The 25,693-nt window shown below is 42.9% G+C and overlaps 1 protein-coding gene across 2 annotated transcripts in view; it reads right to left on the bottom strand.

Moving 5' to 3' along the window:
- The window catches only part of NEBL (nebulette), a 378,693-nt gene extending 366,589 nt beyond the window's left edge, over positions 1 to 12,104 (bottom strand). Inside the window, exons 1-2 of one of the 2 annotated variants that reach the window (XM_036345465.1) lie at positions 11,677 to 12,104; positions 10,346 to 10,440 (exon numbers count right to left, since the gene is read on the bottom strand). In XM_036345465.1, the coding sequence (XP_036201358.1) occupies positions 10,346 to 10,440; positions 11,677 to 11,745 (164 nt within the window). In that variant the 5' untranslated portion in view covers positions 11,746 to 12,104. The remainder of the gene's footprint in view (positions 1 to 10,345; positions 10,441 to 11,676) is intronic. The other variant, XM_036345456.1, reaches the window with a different exon arrangement.
- Between the last annotated feature and the right edge of the window lie 13,589 nt (positions 12,105 to 25,693).

The following is a 25,693-nucleotide window of genomic DNA, read 5'->3' as shown; positions in this document are numbered from 1 at the left end:
CACGGATCCTCAGGGAAAGACAAGTCTATTCTTCTCGTTGAGTCTGCTCTCGGATAAGGATGCCTCAGGCTGAGCGGTTCGCTCAGACAGCCAACGGAGCTCACTGTACCCCCACAAAGCTAGCTGGGCAACATGCTCCATCCAGGGGACATTTACTGAACACACAGCCGGTGCTGGAGGATACAAAGGCAATAGGGACCATTTCTACCCTCAAGAATACAATTTGTTAGTAGGAAAGACTTGCTTATTTATAAAAATCAAATCTACAGAGTTATATCCAGGGTCCTTCCACAAATAGGTCCTCCTACCCACCTCTTATGTGCAGGCAGCAAACTGTTCAAATGCCATGCCCAACTTCTATTGATTGGCCAACTAGGTCTGGTAGATTTTAGATCATCATTTTTGTCATAAGGAGATACGAAGACTCATGTGTCAACAGTTCAAACTGTACACATGATGACGACAGTGAGAAACACGCCTGTTGTATAATAATGAATTTGACTAGAATTTGTCCCTGGTTCCTGGAACATGCTCTAAATAGTTGGAATTTCCCAAGTAATTGGAAATATCTTTGTCATTCATGAGCCCCTTGGCCTCTACTTGAGTAATGCTAACAAGATGGCTCAGGATGGGGCTGGCCATTCCACAAATCATGTGAGTAGAGGGTTGGGGCTTTGGGTGATATCCATGGACCTTTTGCAGGGAGGGAATGGGGGGGTGAAGGGCTGGAGATTGAATACACATGGCTAATGAGTCATCATGCCTGTGTAATGAAACCCCAATAAAAACTCTAGACACGAAATCTCAGTAGAGATTCTACATCAGTGTGTAGAGAGACACATCCTCCCTGATTCCATGGGGCCAGGGTAAGAAAACACTATGTCCAGGCCCTTCCCAGACCATGCCTTATGTGTCTCTTCACTTGAGTGGCCCTGATTTGTATCCTTTATAATAAGACAATAATCTTAAGTACAGTACTTTCCTGAGTTCTGTGAGTTATTCTGGCTAACTTATCAAGTCTGAATGGGAAGTGGAAACCCCACATTTGTAACCAGTTGGTCAGAAGTGTGGTTGGTCTGGGGACGCCTGAATTTGCGTCTGGCATCTAAAGTGAGGGCTGTCTCTTGATAGGATTACACCCTTAATTTGTGGAGTTGGCACTAATTCCAGATGGCCAGTGTTGGAACTACGTTGGCAATCCCCATTCTCAGTTCCTTAAACCCGTGACAGAAATAATCCATTTAAGAAGCAAAGCTCTTGCAGCTGACTGGACCTCCCCACCCCCACGCCACCTCCAGCCCCAGGCAAAGAGCCACCACTGTCCAGTCTCAGCAAGAAGCTGCCTCAACTGTAGGTATAGCCCAAGGTGGGCGTTTTGGTGAGTGATGTCACTGAGGTGTCAAAACCATGATGAGCGCGCAGGAAGGGAGAGTGCAGGAATGCGAGATTCCGCATAGCTTCACCAAGGCTGTCAACGCTGTTCCTAAAAGAGCAACGTAACTCTAAAAGAGGGAAGGGCAGGAGGCAGAAGAGCAGTGTGAGTAAAGGGTCAAATTACTGTGTCAAGTTTAACAAGAACAAGAATTATAGCTCATGTTTATTAACTCCTTCCTATGTGCCTGAAACTCTGCTAAGCTTACCTGAATGAATTCTTAATCTGATGAAGTCATCTATTATTATGCCCATTTTATAGGTGAAGATTGTAAGACTTGGGTTAAGAAGCCTGACGAAGGATCAGAGCCAGCAGTCCAGTGGCTGAAGAGGGGAGGCACAGGCAGGAGTGGGAGAGGAAGGCAGATTGCGAAAGGCCTTAGGTTCTGTCGGAAACCTAATTTTTTTAGGCCCTGGGAACCATCAGAGGTATTTGTTCAAGACAGTAATGTGACCAGAACCGTGATTTCGAAAGATAACGGTGGTGGCAGGAAAAGCATTCAAAAAGAGAAGGCTAGAATAGGAAGACCAGTCAGATCACCAGCCAAATACGATAAGAGAGCCTGAACAAGGGCAACGACAGAGGAGATGAATACGTGGGGATGGGGACATAGGGGAGGGAGATGTAGAAGATGACAGAGATGCATGAGGCCCGGAGCTGGGGTGGATGATGGAAAGAGTAGCCACAAGAGGATGGCACAGACATCCAAACACCATCAATATACATCTGAGTCTCTGCTATACCTTTCTGTGCTGATGTATGCATTTGCTGCACTATTCTTGGCGCTCCTGCCTGAATTTGGTGGCGTTCACACTCTTGACCAATTAACAGATAATGAAGTAACATTTAAAGACCACATTCAGCCCTGGCCGAGGGGCTTGAAGCGTCAAGCCCATACACCACAAGGTTACAGATTAAAATAAAATAAAGACCAAATCCAATACCAGCAGACAAGCCTCAAACTCCACACCCCAGACCTCTGGCCATCCCATTTCTCCACGCTCTCTGTGCTTGACTTGCACCTGCCCTTGATGGGTAATGAGCAGCAGGGAAGCTCATCAAGGATTTTCTGTCTAAGTGGCTTTTAGACTGCTGAGCTCAGGAGCAAGTATGGCAGACCACCAGTCGACTTATCGATCTCATGCTAGTCAAAAACACACACATCCCACTAGTTTTTTTTTTTTCTAGCTCCTCCTAGAATTCACTGGGAATGGATCAACAGAGAATGTGGGAAAGTAAACAAGAGTTGAACACAAAGGACTCCACTAAGACTAGAGATAAAATTAATGCTGGGTTTCCAGTGTTGGAACTAACAATCCTTGCCCTTCAAACCTGCTCCTTCTCACAACTTCCTGTCTGCTGGTTCGGCCTGTGCCCCATATCTGGGTTTGATAGAAGAAGCTGAAGAACAGTTTCATTAATAAGCAGACCTGTAGAATCAATAATAATCCTTTTACTAAGTCCTTTAAATGTTCTGGGTACTCAGCTCATAAATATTATTCTGGATACCACTTCTCACTCTGCTAAAAGCTTAGGTCTTGTTAGTAACCCTAACTATAGAAGTACAGAGGGAAAAAATTGACTTTCTGTTCCCCTAGAGATGGAGCTGTGAGGGGCCAGGGCTCTGGAGGACAAAGGTGTCAGGTGTGGATGTGTCTGCTTCCCTCTCACTCCTGACATTCCCCAGAACCACCATCCTTTGTAAAGCACTCATCTGAAAACGTTTAAAGAAGACATACTGAAATGCTCTCTTACACAAGCCCCTGACACATAATCAATATCCCTTTAAGCGCCCACATCTATATCTTGTATTAACCTTGCATTTCACTGTGGTGCAGAAGATATTTGCTGTGTTTCATCTCCAAATCTTCTCTAATCTGACATCATTCCATAATAGATGCGTCATCACAGAGGGAAACTACTCATTGAAGACACCTTTCCTAAACATTTTCCAATGTGACAGAACTCAGTATGTGATTTGTAAATATGGTCTCCTACTATGACTTCAAAAAATACCAAAATTCATTAGATATCATCAATGATTCAGTAAGGTAACTGAGAATCAAATTATTTTGCATATATAAATATATATATATACACTAGAACCTTTTTTGTTTTGTTCAAATGAAGTGTCTCCTTCCTCACTTTCAACCATCCAATTTTAACACCAACAAAACTGTCATCCTCCTCCCATCCTCCCATCTATGTCAAGAAGCAAAAGGTCTCATTTTTTTCTGTGTGACATGTAACTAAAACGTTAAGCCAAGCATATTATAACTGATACTAACTAAAACTCCTACATACCACAATATTCTTCCATAGTAACTCAGGGTTACTTTTAACAATGTGACATTTTATCCTCTCTTTAAGGGGGAAATATGAGGCAACAACTGTCAATTTACTTTAAAAGAGGGGACTAACATTTGGGTACCTAACAGGTGTCATTTGATGTGCTAAGGCTTACAAATTTTTCCCCATTTAATTTCTATAAAGTTCCTGTTGGGTAGAAATGGAACATTATAGAAGTGGGCCTCTCTTGCCAATGGGGAGACTTTACCCCTGGGTGTTCAGACTCAGCAAAACTCAGCCACCAGACCACTATTCAGGCTCTCAAAACCTACTGTAAAGCCAGCTTCTCGCCCTAACCGGTTTGGCTCAGCGGATAGAGCGTCCGCCTGCGGACTGAAGTTGTCCCAGGTTCGATTCCGGTCAAGGGCATGTACCTTGGTTGCGGGCACATCCCCAGTAGGGGGTGTGCAGGAGGCAGCTGGTCTCTCATTGATGTTTCTAACTCTCTATCCCTCTCCCTTCCTCTCTGTAAAAAATCAATAACATATATTAAAAAAAAAAAAAAAAGCCAGGTTCTCCAGGTCACCCCTCTGTCTACCTCCCCACAAGAAACTAGGCTGGCGAGCATTCTGAACTGGGGGACAAGGAGTGACCACACTCTGAGATGGAGCACAACCTTCACACTCACTGATGCAGCTCATCTCTACTGAACCTAAGAGCCAGGCTCTGGGGATGCTGCGGTGGGCAATACAGGTACCCTCAGAGCCACTTCGAGAGAGAAGGGACACAGCCAGATAAACATGTGGTTCCTGCATAGGATGGTGAGAGTTCTGGTGGGTGAGCTTGAGTCCTAAAGGATGACTGGCTGTGGAGTAGGGTGAGGTTGGCCCAGACAGTGTGAAAGCAGTGGCTATCTGCACTCATGAACTGACTGCACACAGCACTGTACCTACCATCAACTTTCAGTGGGGCATGAAGAAGATGGAGCCAACTAGTGTTTCTCCAGCTTTTTACACCATGATCCAGTACACATTTACACATACGACTAAAAGAAAAAACGTTTGCCAAAACAAGGCTCTCTTCACTGCTCAAATGTACCCTGATAGTCTCTATATACCTATCTATCTACCTATATCTCCCTCCCTCCCTCTCTCTCTTCTCTCCTCTCTCTTTCTCGCCCTCTCTTTCAGTTCTGGAAACAACCCTCTAATCATGGGTGACAACCCACAGCTTAAAAACATTGGCATTAACCTTTTAGTACAGCGGTTCTCAACCTGTGGGTCGCCAACCTGACGGTCACGACCCCTTTGGGAGTTGAACGACCCTTTCACAGGGGTCGCCTAAGACCATCGGAAAACATATATAATTACATATTGTTTTTGTGATTAATCACTATGCTTTAATTACGTTCAATTTGTAACAATGAAAATACATCCTGCATATCAGATATTTACATTACGATTCATAACAGTAGCAAAATTAGTTATGAAGTAGGAATGAAAATAATTTTATGGTTGGAGGTCACCACAACATGAGGAACGGTATTAAAGGGTTGCGGCATTAGGAAGGTTGAGAACCACTGTTTTAGTAGGTGTGACTATCATTTCTCTGATATACTTCCTCTCCTCCCTTCCACCCACTTTTCCCTTGAAAAAGTGCCACTGAGGAAATGAGGGCACGGCTGTGTACTGAGAAGGTCTGCTGTGCGCCAGAAACTGGCCTGGAACCTTGCTTGACTCATACTGTCCTATCAGTCCCCACACAGCCTTGTGGGTAAGCATTACAATTCCCATTTTACAAATGAAGCTTAGCAATCAGGAGACTTGCTCAGTAAGACATGAAGAAGCCAGTATTTAAATCCAGTTCTGTGTTTCTTCAAAACTCCAATTGCACCGTAGGGCCTTTCATGAGAAGTTCTTAAGTAATTAAAGCTAACATAATAGCAAGAATTTCATAAGTCCCCTTGAGATAACTCAAATCCTTGGAGTGTTATAAAACCAGGCTTGGGAGGCCTAAACAGAGACAAGGGAAATATGTGGTGGAAAATTCTCAGGCTTAAATTTAATTTCCTTCGTAACCCTTAGCAAAGGCACTAACAAGGAGTGACTAGCAGAGAAAAGGTGAATGAGAGCTAGTGGAGCGCTGGCCTGAGCACCCTCAAGACAGGCTGGCTGCAGTGCACTGACCGTTCTGGGCGGCTCCTAGTGAGAGCATCTAGCTCAGCATCTTCCAAGCTGTTAATAGTCAATAAATATTCACCAGGTGAAACACTAACACAGGCGGAGTGAAAGTAAACACGATGCACAGCTCCCACTGTTTTATTTGTAAAGCCTTCCAGAGTTAGAGTAAGTCGAACTACTTGGTTGAGAGGGAAACTTACTTGGAAGGATGACTAAACATATTTAGCACAGCTATTTGTGTTCTTTCAGCCCCATAAGTAAAGATACACTTACAAAATACAAGGTATATCAAAGAGGGCACGTCAGGACAAAATTTCAGACCCAAAAATTTTCCACAAAAGCGATGACTTGGGGAAATTATTGGCAAGGTCCTACTAAATAAGTGCCATCGTTAACTGGTCCCACCCATGACCTAAAATAAGGGGACCTTTGGTGACAGTACATTAACTGGCCAGTCACTGGCACTGTTACCTCTAAGTGGTAATATTTCTCAGAAAATTTTAAGGACTGATGTATTTTTCACAAACACACAATAGATGTAATTTCAACTTTTACACATGAGAAATTAAATAATTTATTTTACAAATGGCCTTGGAGTTTGCATTCACTGTGTGGCTTGTTGGTTGGCAAAACTTTCAAAGTTTAACTTGGCATGTAAGTTCACAGGCAAACGTGAGCAATGTGTTTTGTCTAATCATCTGGTGTTATTTTCTCAGCACCTCAGCAATAAAAATATTGCCGAGTCTTCTTTTCTTTGCAAGTACCATGATGAAAAAAATCCTGAGTATGCTAAAGAATCCATTGCCTGCTCATGAAACATAAAGACTTATGAAAACATGGCACGTACTCAAGGAGCCTAGTTTGTTTTAAATATTTTAATAGTGTGCACTGCTGCACTGGGAACTAAATGTGCATTATGCCCAACATTACATCCAGTGTGTACTATGCTTTGATCATTCTATCAAAAGATCAAAATTTAAATATTATGTAAATTATATTTTATACATGTTCTCCTTTGCAGAAATCAAACGGCAAACTTGTTTCTTCTCTAAACACATGAGAATATAAATAAGCAACAAATTTAAACTGAAGAAAATACTCACTACTTCACTCCATTTTCTTAAATGCCCTCAGGTATCAATTAAAATAAAAAGCCTTTGTGTTTTCTTAACATAATCTTAAATGTCTATGCTTATGCTTTTAAATTTTTAAGCATAGTCTTAATATTTATTTTAAAGGTTCTTTAGCTAAATATATATGCTATTTTCATAAGAAATGCTATGTAAATCCTCTTTCTGAAAACTCTGAGAGGTTATATAAATCAATGGAAATGAAGGAAGAAATTAGAGAATATTCAATATTCAATCATCAAGAAAAGTTGTCATTTTCATAACAACCAAATGTAAAGTATGAACCTTGATTGGATTCTGGTTGTTAAGAAAAAACAACTATAAAAGACATTCTTAGGACAATGGGGAAAATGTGAACATAAACAGAATATTAGCTATTATGAAATTTTTGTTAATTTTCTGAGGTGTGATAATGGTTCTGTGCTTCTTTAAAAAAAATATCCTTATTCTTAGTGCATGCATAATGAATTTTTAGGACTGACATATCTGGATGACTGAAACTCACTGATGCATGAAACTGACAAATGAACCAACAATTTTTCAAAGTACTAAAAATAATAATAAATAAATAAATAAAAAGTACTTGTACATATATATAGATATGCATAGGAAACAAATATGGCAAAATGTTAATAATAGTTGAATCTCAGTGGAGAGTATACAGATGTTCATTGTACCATTCTTCCAACCATTTTGTGTACATGAAAATTTTCACACTATAACGTTTTAGGGGAAAGAATAGTCATTTTCACTTATTGTATATTGAGGCCTGAACCAAACTAGGTACAGATAAAACACTGCTTTACATGGCCATAGAATGTTTCATTTTCAGTAGCAGTATGCTTCAGAGAATCAATTTTCCACCACTAACCCAGAGAAATCACCGCAGCCCTTCTGGCCAAGACCATAGGGAACAGCTGATTGACACACACCACCTGAATTAGAGCGAGGCATCAGGATCCCCAGAGGGGAAGCCGCTCTGACCAGCAAGTTTGCATGGCAATCTGTGCACTTGGGAAAATGAAGGGGTGAGAACAGGGGCCTTGTAGCCAGGGACCTTCACAACAGACAGAGCCTACAACTTAGTCAGGCTCCGTTCTTTGGAGATAACATATGACATGAAGTTAAAGCTAAATTAAACTAATAAACCATCAACTCTACTTATCCAGCCACTAAGGATGAATTATTTAAGAAAGCAGACTACCAGGTTCAATATTAAGCAAAAAAAATCTGAGATGCTATCCAAAAATTAAAACGAAACCAAATAACAAAGTTCTGGAATTATATGACAATTTTTAGAGAGAAAATGTGTAAGCATTTGGTTTACAGATAACTGGAGTATTAAAAATGAAACAGTCCTCTGAAACAACATACCTAGATGTTTCCTATTTACAAAAAGAGACCTCTTTTTGTTTGGAGTCCAAAATCTCAAAGGTTCTGGGCACTAGTTCACTATGAAGTCAGAGTACAAACCAGCCATCCATGACTTGCTGCAGAATCTGATATTCTTTTCCATTGGACCTAATTGAAACTAAGCAATAAGCACTAAATTTTCAAGAGACCCAATGCAATCAAAGGCTCTACCTCAGTTGTACCTCTTTTTTATGTCCTTTTATTTTTAACTTTTCTTTTTCTCATTCAATGTAATATTTACATTATATATTTGTTGTTCTCCCCTTCTTTTCATTCTCTTCTGTCTTTCCTCTTCCCCTCCCATTCCTCCAGGTTTAACTCCAGGCTGTGGAGCTATAAAGAGCTCTGGCATGGCCCATAAAGCCTGACCGAATACATATAGAAAGAATGGTTCACTTTCCTTTAACCAAAGAACCATTATCCTGTTTATGGTTCAAGGGGGCCTTTCCCTTCTAGTTACTGCTGCCTGCCTTTGATCTTTAACCAATCATTTATACTTCTCTTTAAGAGAAGCAGGAGACCATGACACTGAAATCTCATTTTGCTTCACATTATCCTAGCAAGAGGTATGGTAGAGTAGGGTTGAAAACATCAGTAAGTTTGGGTAATATCTGTGGACTTCCCTTATGCAAGAGAGGCCTAAATTCTGTTCAATGTCCCCATTTTCTGATGTTTTCAAAGTTTCTGATCTATATGTAAGCACTAAGCTAGGACTGGAGGGAGACACAAAGAGTTTTTCTAAGTTCCTCATCAGAGATATATGAATACATTACATTTGTTTAACAAAAATGTACTGCCTATGATAACACTGCCATGAGTGAAGCATGAATTAACCACAGGCCTCCATCTCCCGGAGACCTGAATGAACCTGCTTCAAAACTCTAGGGAGAATTAATCTCTGATGACAAAATTCTAGCCAAAAGCCTAGGTGGCTCCCCTGCCTCCTCCAGGCCCACAGGCCTCACATGGACCTGGGAAGAAGGTTCAACAATCAAAGCCAAGGGCCCACACTTGAAAATAGTCTGGATAGGAAGATGCTTACAGGAGTGGAGAAATACAAGCCTGACGGGGGGAGGGGAGGGGGGAAGCAGGGTAGCCATTTGGAAGCACTGGCCAATGTTTAACCCTTTGCAGCCTCTAGAAGTGATCTGAGCCACTTCCTAAGGTTTATCCTCTGCAAGGTTTTCCATTTCTTTGTCAACTAGGGATAATGATAGTCATAGGGTCTGTAAAGAGTAAATGAGTCAGGATGCATAAAGAGCTTAGAAGAAGGCCTAGCACATGGTAATCGCTGTATAAATGCTAGCTAATTGCTATTATTATAGGTTAGAAGCATACCTATAGAAAAGCCTGCAAAAAAGAGCTTGCCTTCTATAATCCCCACCAACAGACCTACTACTAACCAGCAGGAAATACCCACGTCTCAATTCTTTGGTTCCCTGTTTAAGCTCCAGGATCTATGGAGTGGTCTCAGCTAAGACCAAGTGAGTTAGACCTCCTTCTGTAGCAGCTAGGTTCAGATATAAAATTGCAGTATGGCAACGTCATATGGTTAAAAATGAAAATTGAAGTGATTAAAATGGAAATCTATCTGACATGCACTTCAGAGCCCACACATTTGCAGTAAGTTCTGCAGCTTCTAACAAATGTCCCCAACTCTGCAGCACTGTGACCCTCAAAAACTAACCTGGTTGAAGACACAAATTACCCTGCACGTTAGAAAGACAAATGCAATGACCTTCCACCGAGTACATGGCCCCAGAGTATGTGGCATAAACAGGTAATTGGCTGCTGCCACACCTGGGTGGCACAGTGAGTCCATTCTTCAGAACAGGCAGGTCCACTCACTTCTATGGGCTGAAGCTGTGCCACACCTGGCATGTCTTTTCGACAATACTTACGCATTACAATAGGGCTTCTTTTCATAGCCTTTGTAGTTGTTCATGTTGAGAGCCATCTTGCAGACTTCACAATGAAAACATCCTTTATGCCAATACTGTAAAAAAAAAATTTTTTTTAATTTAGTACAATGCCAGTTCTTTCCAAGATGGGTACAGAAAGGAGATTTTTTTAGTGCATCACAGTCCCCACCTGTATTTGAAAATACTACAACAAAATGATGGTGGGTAACAGTGGACGTGTTTGCCTACTGTCAGTCAAGTAAATAAAGCAGCAACTATGAAAACTGCCTTTTAAATGAACCCCCACCACAATGCACAGAGAAGGAAGAGCTGCCACAGCTCTGTCCAAGCTGCACTTCTACGGGCAGCCAGAATGGAATTCTGAGCTTGGTTAATGGAGGAATGAAGCCTGTGAAGTGGCTTCAAAAGGAAAACCACTCCAGTTCAAAGTGCCCACACCCCGTGTCTGTAGGATCTCATCAATAATCGGTCCACAGGACGTCGGGTACCCCACGGAGCCAGGAAGCGGGCTACGCCAGGACCCTTCGCCCCCGCATCCCTGTCCAGTTTCCACTACATTCCGGGAAAGGTGGACTCTGTCCGAAATGACTGTCAGGATGGCTGCGTGCTCTTAGGAGGCATGTTTGACACCACACGCAGACTTCACAGGCACCGCCTCCGGCTGGTTTCAATCGCCAGGCACTCAGGCTATAGCGGCGGGGTCTGTCTCCCAGGCTGTTCAACCTCATCCGCGCCCGGGGAGGCCTGGGGCAGGGCTGCGGGGACGGGCTGAAGCCACTTCCTCTGGAATTCCCCGACCGGGTGGATGAGCCCCCCGGAACCCGGCCCGCCGCACGCAGCTGGGGTTCTCCGGGGTTCATTCTAAGCACTGCGGCAGCGGCCGCCCCTGACTTATTAATTACTATTCGCCTCTCCACCGGAGTTACCGGGCGGGGGAGAAGGCAGGGTGCCGGCGGGTCTTCCAGGAAGCGGGTGCGGGGCAGTGAGGAGCGGGAGTGGAGGTGGGAGGGGGCGCGGCTCGCCGATCGGCCCCCGGTGCCCGGCTAGGCGCCCGGGCCCGGGCTTGCTCCGCGGTGCGCGCTCCGCCGCAGCTCTGCCGAGGCCGGAGCAGCCCCGCACCCTCGCCGCCCGCACCCCGACAAAAGCCTCTCCGGCTCCAACACCGTCAGGAAGCGTGCTCTCCCGCGGGCGTCTTCCTTCGCGTCCCGCGCACGGAGCCAAGACCCCACAAACACCCAGGCCACTGGTCTCTTCCCGTCCCAGATGCCAAAACTTCTCGGAGCAGGTGCAGCCCGGCGCCCTCCGCTCACCTTATCCAGGCAGTTGACTTTCTCGGTGGGATACACCACTTTCCCGCAGCGGGCGCACTGAGGGTTCATCGTCGCGGTTCCCGGGGGCGGCGGCGGAGCGGCGGCGGCTGGGGGCTCCGAGGAGCCGCTGTGACATCCCCCGCGCGCCCCGCACCGCCTCGGAGCCGGCGGGAAGGCGCTGGGCGCCGGGGTCTGGAGTGGGCGCCGGGCTGAGCGCGAGCCGGCGCGCCGCGCGGGGAGGCGGCGGGGGCGCGGGTGGGCGCGCGGCGGGGCCTGGCGCCTGGGGGCGGCCGCGCTCTCCGGCTCCGCTCGGCTCCGGCTCGGGCTGCGAGCCGCTCGCTCTGCGTCGACAGCGCCCCAGGTACCGGTGACTCACACACACTCGCGCCCGCCCCTCCTCGCACGAGCTCCCCCGCCTCGCTGCCGCCGCCGCGCAGGCCAAACCCACCGGCGCGCCCCGAACCCAGTGGCAGGGAACGAGCACGTCGGGCACCGACGAGGGGGGGGGGTTGCGGGGGAGGGGAGGGCCCGGCACCGAGAGCTCCGCAGACGCCGCGGCTGCGGCTGCGAGGCCTGGGAGCGCGCCTGGCGCCGCAGCCGGGGGCGGCCAGGTGGGCGGCGGCAGGGCGGCGGCAGGGCGGGGAGCGGCGGGGGATGGAGAAATGGGGAGCCGGGCTCCAAGCCGCGCGTTTCCTGTCCATCTTTTCTGCCCCAGCCAGGTCACCCCCATTCCCAGGCTGATGTTCCTGGTACCCGAAGGGCGCGGTGGGGCGCCCGCCCTCCTCCTTCAGCCCCGAGACCGCGGGCAGAGGCGCCCCAACGCCCTTCCCGCGCCCAGTCCCGGGCAGAGGCGGTCCCGGCGGCGCGCAGTGAGCGCTCGGGCCCGGGAGCCGGGAGACCCGCGGGGAACCCGACTCCTGTCCCCGCGGCGCCCCCTCCCACGGCCTCTGCCGACAGAGCGCGTCTCCCGAGTCCCTGCGTGAGGTCCTTGGGCCCCGTGGGGAAGACGTCTTCCCGTCCCGGCTCCCATGCCTGCACTTTTTGTCTCTCTTCTTGAAGAACGACTGGTCATTTCAGGCCTCATCAAACCTTTCTTGATTCATAAACGGCCATCGTTCATTTCGCTCTGTGCGTGTGCACACGCTGTATGTTTTTGTAATTCAACACCACGGGATCCACGAAGAGTTCTTCACCTGCATTAAGAACAGCGATTACAAACTCATGGTTCTAACCACAAGCGCCAGAAAACCCAACTGAAGGCTGAAGATAGGATGGAACCAAACGGAATAGGCATCCGTTTTAATAAGATCTCAGGTTATTGGACTCGCTTTATAAAAGGCCACAAAAAGGAGCTAGACGGCCTGATTTCAAAGCCCAGCCCTGTCATTTACTGGTCACTTGCAAACACTTACCCTCTCTGTGCCTCAACGTTCTAATCTACAAAATGGGGATAAGAGAGCTACAAAACAGCTCCTACCCTCCTACTGTGAGGATTAAATGAGTCAGAGGTTCTGAAGTGTTTTATTCTGCGCGGCTCATAGTACCAGACAGGCTTCTCATGGGTTGTAACAAGTAAACACATTCCACTGCTGGCACACAGCTTAAGACTCAGTGATATCACATAGCTACTACTGTGACAAATATTCTGTTGTTTTTTGTTTGTTTTTTAAATCATAACAGGTCTTTCATGAAAAAAAAAAAGGAACTTGATTTTTGGGCTTCTTAGGCAGGCTGCACTGGTAAACTATTCACCATGAGGCTGTGCCCTTCAACTTTTCAAAGATAATTTCTTAAAAGGGATTCACCGAGGTAACAACACTCATAGCTCTGCTCATAAGATCACCTCAAAAGCAAATGTAACAGCCCAGCTGGTGTGGCGTGGTGGTGGTTGAGCCTGGACTTTTCCATCAGGAGGTGGGCAGTCGCGCCTGCAGGGAGCGTGCAGGAGGCAGCTCATTGATGTTGACATTTCTCTCATCCATGTTTGTAATTCTACTTTCCTCTCTCTCTAAAAATCAATTTAAAAAAATTTTTTTTAATGCAAATGAAACAATTTGCTGACTGAGGACTGGTTGTCACTTAATTGTTTTATTGATTGATTTTGAGAGAGACAGAAAGAAACATCGATTTGTTGTTCCACTTACGTATGCATTCATTGGTTGGTTTTTGTATGTGCTCTGACCCAAAACCTTGGTGTACCAGGCCGATGCTCTAATCAACTGAGCAACGAGGATTGGTTGTCATTTAAAAACACCTCAGAGCTATTTAGAAATTCCTCAGACCATGGATGAACCTGGGGGATTTTATGTTAAGTGAAAGAATCCAGGTACAGAAAGACAAATACTGCATGGTATTACGTAGATGTGGACTCAGGAAAAAAAAAAAAGGTTGAACCCATAGAAACAGTAAAAAACAAAATATAAATAAATAAGTAAATAAATAGTGGTTGGCAGGGGCAGGGAGGTGGGGAAATTGGGAGGAGCAGGTGAAAGGGTACAAACTTTCGGTTATACGATGAGTAAGATCTGAGGGTCTAAAGTGTACATGACTATAGTTGATAACACTGTATCATATAATTAAAATTTGCTAAGACAGTAGAACTTAAATGTTCTCACCAAAAAAAATAAAGATTAATATGTGTGGTGATGGATGTCTTAACTCGGGGGAAATCCATTCACAGTATATGTATATCAAATCATCCTGTTGTATACTTTAAATATCTTCCCATTTTATTTGTCAATTAAACCTCAGTAAAGCTGGGGAGGAGAACCTACACTGGATATTTATTTAAAAAGAAAACAAGTGCCTGAGAAAAAAATTATTTATATGGTCACCTAAATACTAAGTTTTTTTAGCATTTAGATTTTCATAACTGTAAATGATAACATGTATTTTTAAAACCGTATTTTCATTTTTAAATGTTAAGAAAAAAAATCTGAGGAAGAGTGATGGTGATATGTGACATCTATAGCTGATTCACCCGATCTTTTAACTATGAATTGTATAATTTCTTAGCCAATCAGCACCTATCACAGTCTGACATATAGTAGATACTAATTAAATGTTTGTTGAGAGAAAGTATGAATAAAACAAATTACTATTTTAAAATCGGAATTAATTGTGATGTTTTATTCTCTCAAAAATAAACAATGAATGCTGAGAGTTACATTTTCCTCTCATATCTGTTTCTCTTACTCTTTTCATTTTCTGCATTAAGCAAGCTTTTAAGCTTCTTAGTGACATTTCACTGATGTAAGAAGAATTTTAATGCCATCTGTCTTAAAAGGACTTCTTTATTTCAAAATTCAAAGTACTGTAAACAGAGAATTGGCAGAAACCTGTCATCTGGCCCAGCCTTCCTCCCTCAGCAGATGAATGATTTAATTATCCACTGGGGAGACCTTTTGCCCCTTTCATGTCTTTTTCACTTGACTAGTCAAGAAATCGTTCCTCATGGAAACTATACCCCAATATCTCCACTTTAATTAAATCCTTTTCTGCTGGTTTGGACATCCACAGATATTAAGAATAGCTTACCTTCATGACCTTGTGAAAACATTTATGCAGTTATAAATTTAAATTTTTTCTTTAACTAAAATTCCCAAATCTATTTACTTTTATCTCTGGGGCCTATTTCCATAGAACCTTGTAAAGACCTTCTAATCACTTTTGTTATTTAAGCTACATAAATTGAACTCCAAACTGAAAGCTTTAAAGGGTAATTAATATTGCAAAAAGCCAAATGGTGGCTTTGACAAACACTGGACTCAGATTGTGGTGGATTGTATTATTGGTTCACCATTTTTTGTTCCACGCTGGACACTTCCTCTAGGCAGGTTGTATTTCCCCACACAGTGACACTGAGCTTGGTAGTGTGACTTCCTTTGGCCAATGGAATTTTAGTGGACATGACAGATGTCATATCAGAATTTTAAGGGACTTTGTCCTCTCATCCCCTTGAGCTCTGGCACCCAGCCATAAGAAGAGTATATCTCAGGGAGTGGCTGTTTCGTTGACTTTTGTTCAAGAATTCAAAGACCTGTCTAGCCAGTAGAACCTAACTGAGTTCAGTAAGCCCAGCCATGCCCAGCAGAGCCACAGCAAGCCCACAACCTTCACATAATGGGAGTAAGAAATCATTGTGTCTGCAAACCACTGAGATTTGGGGGAGAAATAATTTCTACTTCATCAGCAACAAAAACTAATAAATTTACATGCAAGATTCAGTATGGGTGAAGTTTTGTTTGTTTGTTTTACTTTTCTAAAAAGGCATGCTGTTAGAAGTGTAATGACCAACTAAGAATAGCTCTTGGTATTTTTTTTTAATGTATTTTTTATTGATTTCAGGGAGGAAGGGAGAGGGAGAGAGAGAGAGAAACATCAATGATGAGAGAAAATCATTGAACGGCTGCCTCCTGCATGCTCCCCACTGGGATTGAGCCCGCAATCCAGGCATGTGCCCTTGACCAGAATCAAACCTGGGACCTTTCAGTCTGTAGGCCAACGCTCTATCCACTGAGATAAACCAGCTAGGGCAATAGCTCTTAGTATTAATGTATTCATTTTCTCATCACACAGTTTTATTTTGTGCCTTATATTGGTCAGAATTTGTGTAAAATTGTGTGCATTTTTGCCAGTTGGCACAAATTCACCATGAAGGAAAGTTTCCCCAGCCAACAAGCTTGATGGGTGAAACTAAAGAAAAACAGTAGATGTTATCTCAAGTGTTATTTGGTAACTACATATCAGCCTTAGTCTAATGAAGCATTTCTCCAAAGATCTTACACACTTTAGAAAAATTATCTCATTTACCATTACAGTACCATTACAAGTCAATGAGAAATGTAAAATTAAGACATTAAGGGACATTCAAGATTCAGAAGCTGTTCTAAAAACAATTATGTACTTTCATCCATTCAATACACAATTACTGGTAAGCAGGACGTTTGGCACAAGGCGATGCAATGGGGATTAAGGCATGAACTCTGCTTATAATAAATTCTAGCGGGACAAATAAGTAAGCAAAGAATTACAGTACAATGTGATAAATGCTCTAAAATAAAGCTCTGCTCCTGACACTGAAGAACAGAGGAGAAACGTCTAATTCAGCTGGGAAATCAGGAAAGGCTCCCCTAAAAAATCAGCCAAACCCCTCCTTCTCTACCTAACAAACCCTGACCAGTTACTCAATCCTGTTGACTTTCTCCAAAAGCAGTTCATGAGTCTGTCTTCATACCCTCTGCCATTGCCTTAGCTCAGCAACTTACCATGTCTTCCTTAAATTGTTCTGTAACAACCCGATAAGAAGTCCTAGCATCATGCAAGCCATGGAAGAAGGTAGAACTTCACTCTCCCAGCCTGTCTTGGAGATGTGGCAGATACGAAACCCCCTCTCCCAGCTAGGACCCTCTCCCACAATGCACCCTCAATATTATTTTTCAAAATAAAAATTAACTCATATAAAGCACCAAGTACAGTGCCTTGCATGCATTAAGAGCTTAGAGAAAATGTGTTTAATAATTGAATGACTAGAGTAAAAAATAAATGAAATTGAACTAACTCCTTGATGCATTTTTCATCCAAATCAGATGGGAGGGGACAAGTATGAAGAGAGTTATTATTATCTTTTTCATGTATTTCAAGATTGCTTTTTGAATCATTGGCCAAACTTGATGAATATCCAGCTATAAAAATAAAACGAGTTAAAAATACTTTGCATAACATAGTCACATGAGAAAAATAGTATATATTATTAAGGTGATAATTTGCCTTTATTATGCTATGAACTGAATTATGTAATCCCAAAATTCATGTGTTGAAGTCCTAACCTCAATGTGATGGTATTTAGAGAGATGATTAAGAGATTATCAGTTCTAGATGAGGGCAGGAAGGTGGAGCCCTCATGATGGGATTAGTGCCCTTCTAAAAAGAGTTTTAAAGAGACATCAGAGAGGTTTCAGACTCTCTCTCCCTTTCTCTTTCTCTCAGTCTCTCATTCATATGTTGAAGTCCTAAACCTTGATAGGGGGACTTATAATCTGATAAATAGAGCACCTGAATTAATCTGAAAAATAATCATATTATTTTAAATCTTAGGACACATACTAGTATACTTATGTGAATTGGGGGTTAAGTTTTTCTTAAGTTTTCTTTTCAAGGCCTGTGTGAAGCAATTGAGGAGGTGACAGCTGTGAATCCAGCAAGCAGAACTGATAAGCATGGTCAGACTGACCCACCAGGAGTCAAAACATCATCGCATCGACATCATCTCATCACCTAGTGAATAAGGACAGTAGCTGACATCTGCAGACCTCCAGGGCTGCACATAGCTGCATTCCGTTCCCAGCCTCACCCTAACCCGTTCCCCTTTATAATCCTGTCCCCTGCACCTTGCTGTAAGACAGATTTGAATGCTTGTAAGCACCCTGTCTTCTTGGTTGGCTGGCCTTCTCGATAAATGCCTTGTATGATTCAACCCTGACTTCATTACTGGACACAGCAACAGGCAGCCAGAGCCCACCTGGGGGTTTCCCATTAACACCCTCCATGTGATGGTATTTAGAGAGATGATTAAGAGATAATTAGGGTTAGATGAGGGCATGAAGGTGGAGCCCTCATGATGGGATTAGTGCCCTTTAAAATAAGTTTTAAAGAGACATCAGAGAGGTTTCAGACTCTCTCTCTCCCTCTCTCCTTTTCTCTCTCTCTCTCTCTCTCTCTCTCTCTCTCTCTCTCTCTCTCTCTCTCTCTCTTTCTTCCCCTCCCACCACCACCACCACCACATGAGGACACAGCAAGAAGGCAGCAATCTGCAAGCAGGGGGGGGGGGGGGGGGGGGGGGGGGGGAGGCGGCGGCGGAGTACTCACCAGAACTGAACCATGATAACATCCTGATTTTAGATTTCCAGGCTCCAGACTGTGAGAAAATATATTGGTGTTGTTTAAGCCACCCAGTCTATGGTATTTTGTTATGACAGCCCAAGTTAACTAATATACTCCCTCAGCATAACTTACAGTCAATTAAAAACTAGATCAAGTCTGATTGGGGGGGGGGGGTGCAAAATGAGGGAAGGTGGTCAAAAAGTACAAACTTCCAATCATAAAATAAATAGGACATGAGGGTGTAATGCACAGCATGGTAACTATAGTCAATAACAGTGTGTTGTGTATTTTAAAGTTGCTAACAGAATAAGTCTGAAAAGTTCTCATCACAAGAAAACTATTCTGAAACTGGGTATGGTGACATATTAACTAGAATTCTGGCGGTGATTATTTCACAATATATGCAAATATTGAATTATTATGTTGTACACCTGAAACTAATACAATGTTATATTGTCAATTATATCTCGATAAAAAATAAAAAGGCAGTTTTCTGCCACTGAAATAATCAATTAATTAATTAAGAACAGATCAAGGATAATGTTACTCTTGCCCAATAAAAATAATAAGCATGTTTTTTTAATCCCTGGTAGCAAGTTCTTATAGTTTTTGCACCAAACCTCTGATTCATTAATTAGCATCAATTTTGAACTTCAAAGGAAAGTAGATTTCTAACTTGCTTGGCAAGAATTGCAATTATGTTCATTAACAAAGTAAGGGATCATCTTCCTCCTAATATACACAAAGGCAATTAAGAATTTAATCATTTCAAATAGTAATATCAGATTATGTGGTTCAGAAGCAGCTGATGAAGGGTCATTTTAGGTATTAAAAAGAGTAGGGTTAGAGTAGGTTGATTAAATTCTGTGCGGACCTAACAGAAATATGGGAGAGGGAAGGGGCTGGAATATATCTAAAGCTGAAAGCTACTTTGGGGGAGAAAGACACTAACTCTAAAAATTATGCAAAATTATGGTATTATTTCTTTTAGACGGGTTACAGGAAGCAGGGAGCCACTCACGTTCCCTCAATGAAAGGAGGCTCACGGTGATGTTCCTCACACACAGGAACACAGAAAAGTAGAGCAACTCAGCTTCAAAGAAGAAGGAATCTGTAAAGCCACAAGAAAAAAAATCTGATCTATAGTAGAATCAATCCACAAATCTTTGCTTCAGTGATCTACTGCTTTAGTCTGAATGCTTATGTCCCACCAAAACCCTATGTTGAGATTCTAACCCACAATGTGATGATATCAGGAGGTGATTAGGTCAAGAGGGTGGAACCTTTATGAATGGGATGAGCATCTTTATAAAAGAGGCCCCACAGAGCTCCCTCCCTCCTTCCACTATGTGACCACACAGTGAGAAGTTGCCCTCCATGAACCAGAAAGACGGCCCTTACCCAGACACCAAATATGCTGGCACCTTCATCTTGGGCTTCCCAGCCTCCAGACTGTGAGAAATAAATTTCCGTTGTTATACGCTGCCCAGTTTATGGTATTTCAGTTACAGCAACCCAACTGGACTAAGACACTTGTCATTAGAATAACTCAACTGATCTCTACATGTCTCCTTCTCTCTGCCACTACCAACTTGCTTATTGTCACTCTCATCTGTCTGTCTTACATACTTTCTATACATAGGTTTCCCTGTTCACAGGTCCTATTTACTCATAATATCTTCCTTATTAATTCAACTGGCCATGGCCACATATGGCCCCTACTGCTTCTCTTCTTAGCATGTTTTCATCTTCATCTCCCACAGATAACAGCCTTATTCTTTCCCTATTTCTAGTTCAGAAACTACATGCTGATCAGCCCAGCTCACCTTTTCACAGCTGGGTCATTTGGTTCACCTCTTTGTTGTCTAAGCCACTACGAAGGAAATGAGGAGGGGCTGAGATGAGATCACAGGCACAGGGACCTGCCCTTCCTCACAGGCTGTGGTCATGGTAGGCATTTGATGGCCTGAGCCATCAAAAATACAAAGGGAAGCTCAAGAACAAAAACAACTAAGGGGCTAGCGCTAGACTCATTTTTTTAAATCTGGATATCATTAAAGACCTATATATATATATATATATATATATATATATATATATATATATAGGTCTTTAATATATATTTGTCTTTTCACATTTCAAGAGGCAAAAGTAAAAAGAACAAAGTCATAATGACCTCAGAAGAAAGCTCCAAGCCCTTAGCAGTTGGAAAGTGGCAAGTTCTAAGCAACCATTGAAAGACCTGTGCGTGTGCTGTGCTGTCCAATGGAAATATGGTGAGAGCCACAAATGTGCGCCACGTGTGCCATGGAAGAGGTTCTGGTAGTTACATTTTTAAAAGTAATACTTTTAATTAATGGGATCATTTACATCCTTTATTTTCGTACTAAGAGCTCAAAATCCAGTGTGTGTTTTATACTTACTGCCCCTCTCCATGTGGACTAGCTACATTTCACATCTTCATAGTCACTGCTGGCCACTTGGACACCACAGTACTTGTTCAGCCTAAGTCAGGAGAGCAGGTAGCACGAATAGGGTCAGGACCAAAGAAGGGGGCAGGGGTGAGGTTCACTTGCCCTGCAGGGCTCCAAGCAGGAGTGGGGCCATTACCTGGGGGCCATTCACCAGGGACAGCACCCCCTGCTGACATCAAAACTGCTATCTATGAGTTTGGTTTTGCTTGTTTTTTTGTTTGTTTGTTTTTTAAATATATTTTATTGATACTCTACAGAGAGGAAGGGAGAGGGACAGAGAGCCAGAAACATCGATGAGAGAGAAACATCGATCAGCTGCCTCCTGCACACCTCCCACTAGAGATGTGCCCGCAACCAAGGTACATGCCCCTGGCTGGAATCGAACCTGGGACCCTTCAGTCCGCAGGCCGACGCTCTTTTCACTGAGCCAAACCGGTCAGGGCGGTTTTGCTTGTTTTGTTAGTTCACTTGTTAGTTTTTGTTTTATATTCCACATATGAGTGAAATCATGTATGTGTTGTTTTTTGGGTTGTTGGTGGGTTTTTTTGTCTTTGACTTCACTTAGCATAATACTCTCAAGGTACATCTATGTTGTTGCAAATGGAGACACACAACAGAATGATGGTCACCAGAGAAGGGGATGGGGGGGAGGGTAAAGGAGGGCCAAATATATGGTGATGGGAGGAAAGTAGACCTCTAGTGGTGAGCACTCAATAGAGCACACAGATGTCGAATTACAATGTTGTATACCAGAAAATAATATATTCTTATTAACCAATGTTACTCCAATTAATTTAATTTTTTTTAATTGCCAATACTCTCACCTCCAAGCACGGCAGCCAGAACCTGGAGCCAGGCAGTCAGGAAAAGCAAGCCATGGCATCAGGGTGCAGATGAATAAGTCACCCTGAAGGGAAGGGGGAAAGAAGGCAGAAGATGGGAAAGGAAGGATGTGAAGAAGGGAAGGAAAGGGGAGAGGGATGGATGAGGCAAGGGTAGCAACCACAGTGCAAGAGTGAGTTTGAACAGCACCCAAAAGGGCACCAATGGTGTGTGAAAGGGAGCTGGAGAGCAGGAACCTTTGAGCCTGTGCATCAGGGACCACAGAGGAGAAGAAAGGGCGGGGCCACTAAACTCAGGGCAGCCTCCGCGGGCACTGAGCACAGTGCAGCTAAGTCAGCGGGCCCAGAAATGCTGTTCATAAAAATCATGTGCCTGGAAAAATCAGCAGAGCAACCTCAAGGACAAGTGCCATTTATGCAGCTAACAAAAGAAGAATATGTCTTGTTGTAATCAACAAATCAATTCAGTTGATTAATCTACATGTGCTCCTCGAAATGAGCTTCATGTGAAGGCCTCACAGAAAACCTTTGCTGGGCAGGTGTTTTTTCATGAGTGAAGAAGAGAAGGCCTGCCCCAGTGAAAACTGAGCTAGTAGATCAAATGAAATGACCAATATTTTTTTTTTTCTTCATTTTTCCTTGGTCACGATTTTCATTTTCAGTGAACTATGGGTTCAAGCTCGTCAGAAGATGTGTTCCTGTTTCAAACACTGTGGTACAATGTCTTGTGGCTAAACTATATGAGAAGCAACTCACGATGAGGCACTGGTTTGCTGCTCAGTAAAGGTGTTTGGGATCTTACTGAAAGATTTGGAAGATTTTTTTTCTTCATTTACAATGATGCCTGCAAAAAGTCAGCATGGCCCAACCGATGTGGCTCAGTGGTTGAGCATCAACCTATGAACCAACAGGTTGCTGGCTCAATTCCCGGTCAGGGCACATGCCCAGGTTGTGGGCTCAATCCCCAGTGGGGGAAGGGGGGATGGAGGAGGGGAGGCATGCAGGAAGAAGCCAATCAATGGTGTTTCTCTCTCATGGATGTTTCTATCTCTATCCCTCGCCCTTTCTCTCTAAAAACCAATAAAAACATTTTTAAAAAAAAAAGTCAGTGCGGCATCTGCTTCTTACCATTTTACAGATACCCATGGTACCAACATGACCATTAGCAATGGGTGCCGGGGCAAGTAGATGTTCTTGGGCACGAGTATCATAAATTAAATGAAGTAAATGGAACAGAGTACATGGAGACAGGTGGAGAAAAGAGCCATCATTATATAATAAAGAAATTTGAGCCCCTGCTGCTATAGGAGCTTCATCCAATAAAAATAGGTATTAAACCTAAAAAAAAAACAAAACCAACAGAGATATAATGTCATGGAGAACCTCTTAAAAATTAAACTGGAAAGGTAAAACATAATGTTTAAAAGCATTTACTGACATGAAAAGATGTTTCTGATATTTTGTTAAGTGAAAAAGAACAGCTTATGAAAACATGTGTTCACTCTGATCTCATTTTTGTTAATTTTATATGAGTAAATGTGCTCAGAAAACATTAGACTGCTGTACACTAAAACACCAGCAGAGGTGGGATTATAGGTGGCTTATATTTCCTTTCTATGTATATTTTCTGCAATAAACACTATTTTCATAAGATAACTCTTCTACCAAGCATAAGGATGCTTTGTTTTCGATATTGGCATCTAACATTATCCCCACCCCTCTACCCCACTCAGGCTCCATCTGACTCAAGAGCAGCCATTAACAGTAGCAGCTCTACTTGTGACTTAAATGGTCTCTCATTTGCTTCCTTAGAGAGAAAGGTGGAACAAAGAGGAAGTAATGACCAGTTTTCAAGACAGATTTTAGGGTGTGGGCTTTTGCTTTGTTCTGGTCACATTTTAAAGAATGTGACTGGTAACACCCAAGCTTTTCACCCCACAAATCTTGTTCCAGCTGCTAGTATGAGACTGAGGGTGTGGAGAGGTCACTGTTCCCAGAGACTGCTCAGACCTGCTGGGCAAAAGCTGATGGGAGAGAAAAACAGGTCCCACCCTCTCCTGGGACTCCTGGGGCCAGGGAATAGAGGCAGGTGGGGCTCCTGAAAACTCACCAGCCAGCTAAGGGCATAGAATGTCAACTTCTTTCTACTTCATTTCCTCAGACCCTATGACAATCGTGGCCTGTATAAAATTCCATGCAGCAGATTTTGCTATTTGGAAAATTCTCATGTCTGACCTTTGTAGACCTTCCATTTTGTCTTCAGCTGAAAATGGGAAATTCAATTATATTCCTGCCTCTGCTTGAATTCCCAAGGAAGCACGCTAAAGGCGGCAGAGATTTTGTCCACAGTGGCTTCAATTTCTGGTGAAAGAACTTCAGATTTGTAATTCCCGTTTGCATCTCTCTAAACTCCTATCATTTAGTAAAACAGCAAAGCCAAAATTTTAAGTAATTAAAAATTGTTTTATAAAGGATGTTCTTTTAAGTGTTGATAATGGTTGTTGCTGGATGATCGAATTTTTTCTTCCCTGTAGCTCTCTCTCACACACACACATCCCTGATGCTATGTTTTCTAATTTTTCTAGATGCACGTCCACAGGCAACAAGTCATTCAATCTCTAATTATCCGAGAAAGTTTTTACTTCTCTTTCACTTTTGAAAGATAATTTCCCTGGATACAGAATGTTAGGTTGGTGGTTTTGTCTTTCAACCGTTTAAATATTTTACTCCACTCTTCTTTCTTGCATGGTTTCTAAAGAGAAGTCCAATGTAATTCTTCTCTTTGCTCCTCTATAGGCAAGGGTTTTTTCCCCCTCCAGTTTCTTTCAAGATTTCTCTTTGCTTTTCATTTCCTGCAATTTAAATATGATATGTCTAGGAGCAGGGGTTTTTTTGTTTTGTTTTTGGTAATTATCCTACTGGTGTTCTATGAGCTTCCTAGATTTGTGTTTTGGTGTCTGATATTAAATTGAAGAAATCCTCAGTCGTTATTGCTTTAAATGTTGTTTCTGCTCCATTCTCTTTTTCTTATCCTGTTGGTATTCCCTTGACACATACATTATAACTTGTAGTTGTCCCAGAGTTCTTAGATGTTTTGTTTTATCATTTTTATTCTTTTTCATCTTTGAAATTTAGTTTTGGAAGATTCCATTGACATTTCTTCACAGATTTTTTTCTTTAGCCATGTCTAGTCCATCAAGGGCATTCTTCATTTCTGTTACCATGCTTTTTATTTCTAGCACTTCCTTTTGATTTAATCTTAGATTCTTCACCTTTCTGCTTATATTACCCATTTGTTGTTGCATGTTGTCCACCTCTTTCGTTAGGGCCATTAACATATTAATCATAGTCGTTTTAAATGTCCAGTCTGATTATTCCAACATCTCTACCATATCTGAGCTCAATTCTGAAGCTTGCTCTGTCTCTTCAAACTATGCTTTTTGTCTTTTCGTATGCCTTGTAACTTTTTGTTGGAAGCGGGGCATCCTAGCCAAAAAGCTTGAGGTAAAATAAGCCTTTATTGTGAGGATTTTTTGTTAATGTGACTAAGAGTTAGATTGTGCTGGCTTTTTGCTATAGCCATAAGTGTCAGAGGTTGAAATTTCCCCTGGTATCCTATTTTTGTCTCTCTTGTTGTCTTTGGGTTTCTCTAGAAACTTCTTAAATAAGGTCTGAGAGTTAAAGTTCTTTCAGTAGTGTTTCCCTGTTATTATACAAAAGGCCTATGGATGCATTAGTCGAGTGTGGGGGAGGAGAAGCGTTGTATGGTCCTAAGATTAGGTCTCCGTCTTTTCGTGAGAATGTCCCCCCTAGCTGTGA

This window comes from Myotis myotis, unplaced genomic scaffold, assembly GCF_014108235.1.
Source record: "Myotis myotis isolate mMyoMyo1 unplaced genomic scaffold, mMyoMyo1.p scaffold_m19_p_1, whole genome shotgun sequence".
Classification (NCBI taxonomy): Eukaryota; Metazoa; Chordata; class Mammalia; order Chiroptera; family Vespertilionidae; genus Myotis; species Myotis myotis.
Note: the sequence above shows the minus strand (reverse complement) of the source record. Positions and strands in the feature narration are given on the sequence as shown.